Here is a 10,635-nt window from a genome sequence, read left to right as displayed (position 1 = left end):
TATATATATATATATATATATATATATATATATATATATATATGCACACAAACACACACACACGCATATAAATAAGTATATTTGTATATTATCTCACCATTGACAGACAATAAGCGTTTGGGTTGAAATCTGAACCTAATGCAATGGCCATTCCTGTATTTATCATTTTAACAACATTTGGTGGTTTCAGTCGTAATATGTAAGCTGTAGTGGGTAAAATGACTCCAACAGAACCAGCTTTTGCCATCGCTTGCATACCTTCATCAGAAATTTCTTCAAGATGGCTTATGGCAAGAGCACCAAGCTGAGCTCCCATCTATAGAAGAAGAAGAATCAAAATATTTGAAATCACAGAATAATGTGTCCAATAAGGAAAATATCAAAATTATAAAAATATACAGAAGTTAGTTTAGGACAAAGCTAACATTATACATTTATGTACTTCTATATAGAATCTCTGTAGATAAATACTTTTAAGTTCCCATAACTTAACAGTTTAGCAAAAGAAATCAGTAGAACAAGTATTGGGCTTAAAAAATAAGCCCTTGTTTCAGTTTGTTCAATTAAAGTGGTGCCCCAGCAAGGCCACAGCCCAATGACTGAAACAAACAAAAAAATAAAAGATAACATGCACACACACATTTAATCGAGGTCAGATTAGTCTTTCATTAATCAAGCTTTCAATACAATAAGTACCTGTAATATACTGGTTTCAGTTACATTAATTAAATATCACAACAAGTGTTAATCTGAAAGGTATCAATTAATAGAAAGCCCAATATTTTTCTTTATCTTATTCCAGAGTCTGTTTAAAAGTTTCCTTGGTAGTGGAAATGGAAATGTGAAACAAATCTGAAGCATTTATTGAATAAGTTACAATACAGTGAAGTTATCTAGATGTTTCTCTAGCATACAAAACATTGTCCAAAGGCTGATAAATGTTTTCCTTAACGTTGCTTTTGAGTAATAATTATGGTAAGTCAATTTTAAAATGTCCCTGACCTCAGCTCCTTTAAGTGGGTTAAGTTCATCTCCATGGAAATTAATTGCAAGTCCACATTTTTGACCAGCTTCTAAGATGGCTCTAGATTGGTTGATATCAAATACAAACTTTTCACAGAAGACATCAATGTTGTCAACATGTAGTTTCCTTGAATCCATTAGTTCTTTAACACGAACAAGTTGATTATTTATTACATCATACGTTGCTTCTTCGGCAGTTTTATCTCTAAAATAAAAAAACAAAAATTATTTTTATTAAATTTGATAAAAAAATCTTTAACTTTACTGTCATACAATCATTTTTCTGCACTGGCTTGTATGAGATAAGTTTTTCAACACTGAATATTTGCATTTGTTGGGGGATTCATTATTACAGCAGCATGTATGTTTCAATGTTAACCACTCAACTATGAAGAAGGAATGATGCCTGTTTGACAGCTATATAGACAGAGGCAAGTAAAGTTGCATAACTTTCCCAGGTGTACAATACAAAGATAAAAGAAATTGTGTTTGAGATCTGGACCCTATGGTCAGGAGATGATCATCTTCATATCACAGACTTTGTATCTCACATTTTTATTTAAATATACCTTAGTAAATACAGGGTGTTCAAAAGGTCTCTCCACAGTAAGTATTTTATTGCAAAATAAATATTTATAAGATGGTGTAAGACTACAAAAGAATATATCAAACTTTACAAGACTTTAAAATACTTTATGTGAGGTATTGAAAGAGTCATCCTTCATTTTCAATGCATAAGTTGACTCTTCTCCACATGTTTTGAAATACATCTTGCAGAGTCAGGATGTAAAAAAATTCACTGCAGAGAGACTTTTTGAACAACCTATATATCTGTTTACATCATATAATGTTAGAAATAATCTTTAAAATTTGAAAAGTCATTGGTAGATGGTATCTGATAGGTGTAGTGACCAGTCATGCTATATATACATTTTTAAAATAACAAAAATAACATAATTTTGTTTCTATGGTGTTGTCCCTGAGAGAAGAAACCTGTTCATGACAATGTTTTGCTATTCTAATCATGGGGCAGAGGTGAGATACGTTATTTTACAGAAAATTTATTTGCTTAGTTATAAATATTTATTGGTACTCTATACTTTATTGCATTTTTTCCATCTCTTTATTTTGGGGTTTTGGATCCCATCATTATTGGCTTTACCATTTTTGGATTGATAAAATATAAAGGGTAAAGGGTAAAGACCCCCTTCAGATATAAATGACCATGGGATTGCACCTAGAAAGTAACCCTTTGAGGTCCAATGGCTGTTTATGAGAGACCAGCAGTTGCCCATGCATACCAGCCTCTCCACACCAATGATGTTATCCAGGGGAAAGTTAAAGGTCAATACAGCTTGGCACCAGTGATGTTGCAACCCATTTCTACAGCTGAGTGGACTGGAGCAACGTGAAATAAAGTGTCTTGCTCAATAACGCAACACACAACCCAGTCCAGGAATCAAACTTAGTACCTCATGATTGTGAGCTCGACACTCTAACTACTGAGCCATGCACCTAAAATATGTAGCATTACTAACTTAGAAGTAAATGCGGTTGATGGTAATATTGCTCTCTTCAACAATTGTTATTATGCATATAATAATTTATTCTCTTTACCCCAAATATTTGTATCAATTATTTAGAGATTTAGTGCTTATTTTAATAACCCTGGGGAGATAATTGGCAAATTTACATTTAAACACAGAAATATAAGTCATCAAATTGAATACCATAGTATATCTGATTCAATTTTGATTTACTTATATTAACAGACTGTCATACCTTTGTTTGAAACGCCATTTGGGAAGAGTGTGTCATAACTGCCATAGAACCAGTTTTGTAGGAGAGAAGTGCCACTAATTGAATTAACTACAGTATGTTACTAGTACTTATTTTTTGGCCTCAAAAGAAGTTAAATTCAGCTCAAATAAGATTAAATGCTAAAAAAAGGAGGAATGAAATTAAATGTTCTAATATATTTTATTTGGCACCTTATTATTTTACCCAACATACTATTCTTCACAAGGGACAATATTGACAAATTTAACATCACTGAAAGAAGTCATGTGACATTGCTATTTTTGAGAAGAGAGAAAGCCTTGTTAGTAAAAGTTAAATGATTGAAAGAATGTTTTAAAATATCTACCACATCATCTTAAGTTTTACCCAATAATTTAATTTTTCCACAGCACCCAACAAGTTACATAAAAAAAAAGACCATAGAGGATTTCAGATATTTAGTGATCTAGTGATTGATGTTAATTTAAAAATATATCAGCTAAGAAAAAGGTACACTTTTTTACTTTGGTACTGCATGAGCTCCACAAAAAGTGCTTGATATATCAATAGGGACCTCTTTCTTGGCTCTCTCTATCACTGTAAGCATCTTGACTTCGGTATTTGTGTTTAAACCATAGCCTGACTTGCACTCCACCAATGTCGTCCCAGCCTGTAACATCTGCCACAGTCTCTCCTTTAAACTTTCAAGTAGTTCATCTTCTGAAGCTTTCTGAGTATGTTCCACAGTGAAGTGGATGCCTCCACCAGCTTGGTGTACTTCCATGTAACTAGCACCAGACAACTAAAAAGGAAAGTACCACATTACCACATGAAAAAAAAAAAATGTAAAACAATATTCTAGTTTCATAGTCAAGAGTTTGTTAGTCATTTGTTTGGGCTTTTAATGATCTAGAACTGTGATTTGGCAATTGGTTACAGATTGTGGTTTTAAATCAATAAAAAAAAGCAGAATGATCTGCCATCTGTTTTAAGCATTTAGATAAACAGAGGTACATTGAATCAGTAAGTGTATTGCCTAAAACAGAACATCTGCTATTGATTTGAACTCAAGATCAATGGTTGTTTAACACTTTAATTACATTGTCATTGCTTTTAACAAATGTGTGTATTTACAGTGTGGGTACTGAAAAGTTTCTGGCTTTAAGGGTATAATAAAAGGCCTAGTTGGAGGCCCAACCTTCTGAGTACTTTTACAGGGCTTAGAAAAACTGAAGGACCACTACAATAAGTGTGTGAATCTGAGAGGGAAATATGTTGAATAAAATCATAATTAATCCCCCTGTATTTTCTTTTACCCAAAGCCAGGAATTTTTCAGCACTCTCTCAAACATATGAACATACTTCCTCCCTGCCCATCTGTCCAAACATATAAATAGTGCATTAGATAGAGCTTCACAACAATCTCTAGTTCACCACATAAACAGTACATCAAACAGAAATTTAGTTCATGTTTCTGGATTACCTATGCGAACTGTTCAAATAATTTTTAAAAAAACTTTTATCTCTAATCTACCTATGTTAACTGTTTCTGAGAGGATGACTTACTTCTAATGCCCTCCTCTTTAACTGTTCAGACAATTTTTTACATTTTTATTGTAATTTATCTAGGTTATTTCCAAATTGCAGTTCGTCCATGTTATCTGTTTATCAAATTGTTATTTATGTCCTATATCTAATCTTCCTACATTAACAGTATGTTTAGTTTTCATGTGAAGATATTAAATGTTAAGAAAGAGATGAAAACAGTTCTGTTGAAGTATATTTTAAATGTTACCTTCATAGCAAATTCATGAACCCTGTCCCCAGCCCACACTGGGTGTGTGTGCGCATCTACAAAACCTGAAAGAAAAGAAACAAGCAAATGATAAAGCAAGGATCATTTTCCTCTGAAATAATAAATTAATAAATACTTTAATTGAAAATAATATTTTTAATCCTTTTGGAGCTGATAAAATAGAGTACCAATTAAGTATTGGAGTTGATGTGATCAACTATACCCACTCGCTGAAAAATTGCTGGCCTTACATAAAATACTTAGTGGCATTTCTTTGTTTTTTGTTCCAAGTTTAAATCTTGTCAAGATCAGCTTTGCCATTCATCCTTTTGGGGTCATTAAAATAAGAGACCTTCGAGCTGTGGGATTGACATAACTGACTTACTCCTCCTCTAAAAATGGCTGGCCTTGTTCCATAATTTGAAACTATTATTATTATCAAGGCAGTAAGCTGGCAGAATCATTAGCATGCTGGACAAAATGCTTAGTGGCATTTCATCTTACTTCACATTCTGACTTCAAATTCCACCGTGGTCAACATTGCCTTTCATCCGTTCAGGGTTGATCAAATATACATCAGCTGAGCTCTGAGGGTCGATGTAATCAACTTAACCCCTCCCCACCAATTTCAGGCCTTGTGTCTATAGTACAAAGGATTATTATTATTATTATTATTATTATTATCATTTATTATTATTATTAAGGTGGTGAACTGGCAGAATCATTAGTACGCCGGGTGAAATGCTTAACAGTATTTCTTCTGTCTTTTTGCTCTGAGTTCAAATTCTGCCAAGGTTGACTTTGCCTTTCATCCTTTCGGGGTCGATAAAATAAGTACCAGTTGCGTACTGGGGTCAATCTAATTGACTGGCCCGGTCCCCCCAAAATGTCAGGCCTTGTGCCTAGAGTAGAAAAGAATCATTTGCATGTTGGGTGAAATACTTAATGGTATTTCACCTGTTGCTATGTTTTGAGTTCAAATTCTGCCGAGGTTGACTTTGCCTTTCGTCCTTTTGGGACCAATAAATTAAGTACCAGTGAAACACTGGGGACAATGTAATTGACTATCCCCCTCCCCACAAATTTCAGACTTTGTGCCAATAGTTAAAAGGATTATTATTATTATTAAGGTGGTGAGCTAGCAGAATCATTAGCATGCTGGACAAGATACTTAGCAACATTTCATCTGTCTTTATGTTCTGAGTTCAAATTCCACTGAGGTTGACTTTGCCTTTCATCTTTTCAGGGTTGATGAAATAAGTACCAGTTACATACTGGAGTTGATATAATTGACTAGTTTCTCCCCCAAAATTTCAGGTCTTGTGCCTATAGTAGAAAGGATTATTATTATTATTATTATTGAATATTGGAAGTACAGTAAACTTTAAGAGTATTCTTAATGAAATCAATGTTAGAGTATCTAAGGATACAAGCGCTTTTGGAAAACTTTCCCATTATTTGTGGGATGAACATGATGTCAGTTTGAAAACTAAATCTTATATTTTGAGCACACTTGTATAGGGCAGAAACATGAACTACCTACTACAGACATATAAAGAAACTTGAATCTTTTCACGTGTTATCTGCACAACATCTGCAACATGAAATGGCAAGATAAGATATTAAAAGTCAAAATTTTAGAAAACTGTGCTATCTCTAGTATCACAAGCATACTGCTAAGAATTCGGTGCAGATGAGTAGGACATGTTTGGATGAAAGACAATTGCATTCTGAAAATTCTTTTGTATGGTCAACAAGCAGAAAGATACTGCAGTAAAGGAAAGATCCATCCTTAGGTGTAAGGATGAGTTGAAGTAATCACTAAAATCTCTACAGCTTAATGTAACATCTTGAGAAAGTTATTGCCTACATTGACATGCACGGTGTAAAATGTGTCATGATGCATCAAAACAATTTGAGTTGAAGAAACAGAACAACAGACACATTTATCCAATCCAAGACAAAATCGAAAGGATCAGTGTCCCCATTGTAACTTCATAGCGAAATCTATTCTTGGACTCAAATTACATTCACACATCCATCGCAAATAGATGCAGCTTCTTTTATTTTTAAACCTTTTTTTTTTTTTAATCTTTTCCTTCAAAGACTCATATTCCAAAATCGAATTATTATAATCATTATTGCTCTATAAGGATAGTGGATTGGAAGATTTATTAGATCATTGAGAAAAATACCTTGTGGAATTTGTTCTGGTCATTTACATTCTGAGATCAAATCCTTCGCATGTAAATAGTAACAATAAAATTATTGTGTACAGTACTCAGGTGCACTACAACTCATCAAAGGTGTATGTACAGTGCATAGAATTATGTTCAAAAGTCAGGAAAGTGAACAATATATTAGTCATGATATAAAGAGTTGGCCAAAAGTCACCTGACAGTAAACTAAAACCATTTAATTCCAAGATTAAAACAAAAAATTATTAAATAGACAAATGCTGAAATAGACAAATTCTGAAAAAAAACAGTGATTTTAGCTCACAGTATTCAATTATTAAACATTCATAAATGGAATAAATAAAAAAAATTGAATATTAAGTATTTATAGAATTTTGATTTACTGTCAGGTGACTTTTGGCCAACTCTCTACATGTGTGCATGCATATGGAGGTGGGGATATCAAGTGTAGTGTTGGCAAATTTCAGGAAGCATGGAGGTTTTAAAGGATACAATGTCTTGGCAGCTAACAACTGATGCAGGTAATTTGTGCCATGCTTCAGCAACCCTGAGTGTGAAAAAATGTTTCCAAAAGTCATGGGCGCTGTGCTGTTTTCTGACTTTGTAGGCATGCCCTCATGTGTTAGACACATGGAATTCAAAAGGGTACTCATGCTGGTTGTTGGCACGATGGTTAATAATATTGTGGGTGTTTACCAAGTCAGTTGCCAGACATCAGTGCCTCAATGTATCTATGCCCAGGGAAACAAGGCATTCAGAGTATGATAGATGCCTGATGGAGGATATTCACTTGGTTGCATGTCTCTGAACAGTTTCTAGGAGGTCAATGTCCTGAACATGATAGGAGTTCCAGATCAGTGATGTAAGTTCCAAGTGTGGCCACACCATAGCCATATACAGCCTTAAATAGATAGCTGGAGAGCAGCTGACAAAGGTCTTGCTGAGTAATGCCAAGATACCCTTAGCCTTCTTGACAATTTTAGAGATGTGCTTTGTCCAGTGCAAATCCCTGCTGACAGTAATGCCCAGGTCACGTTCACAAGAAGATTTCTTGATAGTGTTGTGAAGAGAGTATGTGAACACTGGGTTTTTCCTCCCAAAATGCATGGTGGTACACTTGTCCACAGCCAGCTTGAGTTACTGGTCCATGATCTATTGTTGCATTGTGTCCAGGTCCAGTTGGAGGAAAGATCTATAGTGTTCAGGATCTGTCCTTTTTATCTCAAGGTACAGCTCGATGTCATCTGCATATTTCAGCAATGTAACATTCTTTAAGTTGGCATCTATGTCATTAATGTATGCAACAAACAAAAGGGGACCAAGAACAGAACCCTGCAGTACACCAGATGACATCTCATAGGGTGAAAAATGCTGTCCTAGAACCGTGACTACCTCTTTTTGGCTGAGAATAAAGGACTCCAACCAGTTAAAAAGATTATCTTTCATACCCATTGCAGAGAGTTTTGCCATAAGTCTTTTGTGTGGCACATAATTAAAAGCTTTAGCAAAGTCAAGGTAAACAACATCCACCCATGCGTTGCCATCAGTGACCCAGGTAATGTCTTCAAGAAACTCGGTAAGTCGACCACAGCAGCTGGAGTTAGGGATAAATCCAAATTGCGTGGGCTGGGTAAGGCTGTGAGAATTCTAGAAGTTTTAGAGTGTTTCTCTGACACAAAAATTCCATCAGTTTGGCAATGCAGCTAGTAAGACTGACTGGACAATAGTTGACAGGCAACATGTGGTCACCCTTTTTGAACAGGGAAATGACACTGGCAGTTTTCCACTGCCCCAGAGTAACACCATCATTAAGACAGAACTGAAAGAAGAGTGAAAACTGGTGCAGAAGAAAGTACCCACCACATTTGAGAAGCAGGTACGTAACACCGTAAAGACCAGGAGAGGCATAGTTGCACTTATTCTTAAGGTGACGTCGCAGCATTGCAGGGGCAAATTCCATAGTTGTTATGGAATTTAGTGTCAGAGGTGGTGGAGATAGTACATTTTGGTTTTTGACAGTAAAAATGCCTGCATAGCATTCAGCAATGAGTTCTGCGCATTCTTTGGGATGGTCAGTAATCTAGCTTGTGTAGGGATTGCAAAGAGGACCAAATGGAGAGTGAGGTCTCTGCTTTGATTGTACATATTTCCAAAACACCTTCTGTTATAGTTGGTTGCTATGCGCTGCTCAAATTCAAACACATGAAAATGGTTGGATGATTTATTGCGCTTTTTCCTATTTATATCACATCCAACATTAGCATTATGCACTGGTATGCTAATAAGAACTGGCACAAAATTAACAACTAGGAGTATTGTTCTTGAAATTCGATCTACTGAAGGATAGCAAACCATCTTTCATGGCACAGTTCGGTCTTCCATTCATCAGGTTTGATCTGCAAGGAGTCTTTTAAATGTTGGCCATTGACAGAAAAGAATGTTGTCGTAAATTTTTATACCTTTGTTCTTTAACACTAGACAAGACAATTCTATATGTTCCCATGCTGGAACTGTATCTTATAACATCCATGTAAAGTTATCAAAATTTTCAAAAGCTGAAACCCATTTCTCAAGATAGTCATGGCAAGTGTCGTAGTTGTTGAAACTTCTTTTTCTCTTCAGATTTGACATCATCATTATTAAAGCAATCCTTCACACTGAAAAGAATAAACTTTGCATTAATTCTTTCCTACAACGAGTTCTTTTAAACAGCCAAGCACTTCAATAATGCTGTTTTCTCTCTATTCTATCTTCATAATCCTGTTGCTAAAAACATATTCAAAATTGTGAGCAAGATACAAGTAGGCTTTGCTCAGCGGATTATTGAAGAATTCTATAAGAATTTGGGTGACTTTTTCTTCAGAATCAAAAAAAGATCTCAGTGCTTTAAATAACCTTAGGATTCTCTCAACTGCTGTCATCAAAGAAAGCCAACAAGTTTTAGAATGTGTGAGAACTGAGGTATACTGAACACCAACAAACTTGCAAAAATCTTTCAACTAAAGTATGAAAACAATTTAACAACAATTACTTCAACATCAACAGAAAGAACATTGGCCGTGGTATGAGCAGCATTGTGCAGAATATGGGCTGGACGTCTAACACCTTCCACTGATTCATTCATGCTTTCCTTGAATTTTGAATAGACTTTATTTGCACCTATGCGCAAACGTCCACCAAAATTAGTATTTGTGTTATCTCCACTAAAAGCTATACATTTCTTCACATCCAGTCCTAACTCAATGAGGCCCTCTCTGCAGAAGCTTGGTATTGTTTCTGAGGTCTCATTTGAGAGAGAGAGAGAGAGAGAGAGAGAGAGATCTTACTCGCAATAACTTCATCAGCAATCCAGTGCACAATCAGGAAATTTTTCTCAGCATTGTGATTACTTGCATATGTAGATATACCATAAAAAGAAGAGTTATTTATATCTTTAACAATCTCCACAATAGTGTATGGAGCCACAACATTTTATATTATTGCAGCACATTTAGTCCTAGCACTTGAAAATTTCCATGCAATTTTAGAATCAGTAATGTTCGTACAGTCATTTGAACTGAATGACTGATGATGACGGACAGTATGAAATACCATTGCAACTTCTGTGGCTATTATTTTACTTTCTTCATCTGTGTTTTTCTTGATCAAGAAATTTGTTATTTTACCAGCTTCTTTTGAAGTAGTGGGAATACTGCTTTTGTGCTTTGCCATTTCTAAGTATCGCTTGATATCAGACTTCCTGCCATGTTCAATATTCTATTCTTCTTCTTCTCATGGCTTGGCTTTGTGAACGAAGATTAGGAAGGTTGTCCATGTCGTTTGCAGGCATGCTCATGACTG

The 10,635-nt window shown here is 35.1% G+C and overlaps 1 protein-coding gene across 2 annotated transcripts in view; it reads right to left on the bottom strand.

The window, feature by feature from the left end:
- The window catches only part of LOC106879280 (probable imidazolonepropionase), a 29,735-nt gene that overhangs the window by 13,634 nt on the left and 5,466 nt on the right, over nt 1-10,635 (bottom strand). For both annotated transcript variants that reach the window (XM_014928776.2, XM_052968601.1), the window contains exons 3-6: nt 4,598-4,662; nt 3,327-3,604; nt 1,003-1,228; nt 98-316 (exon numbers count right to left, since the gene is read on the bottom strand). In XM_014928776.2, coding sequence (XP_014784262.1) covers nt 98-316; nt 1,003-1,228; nt 3,327-3,604; nt 4,598-4,662 — 788 coding nt within the window. The remainder of the gene's footprint in view (nt 1-97; nt 317-1,002; nt 1,229-3,326; nt 3,605-4,597; nt 4,663-10,635) is intronic.

Source organism: Octopus bimaculoides, chromosome 1, assembly GCF_001194135.2.
Source record: "Octopus bimaculoides isolate UCB-OBI-ISO-001 chromosome 1, ASM119413v2, whole genome shotgun sequence".
In the NCBI taxonomy this organism is placed as follows: domain Eukaryota; kingdom Metazoa; phylum Mollusca; class Cephalopoda; order Octopoda; family Octopodidae; genus Octopus; species Octopus bimaculoides.
Note: the sequence above shows the minus strand (reverse complement) of the source record. Positions and strands in the feature narration are given on the sequence as shown.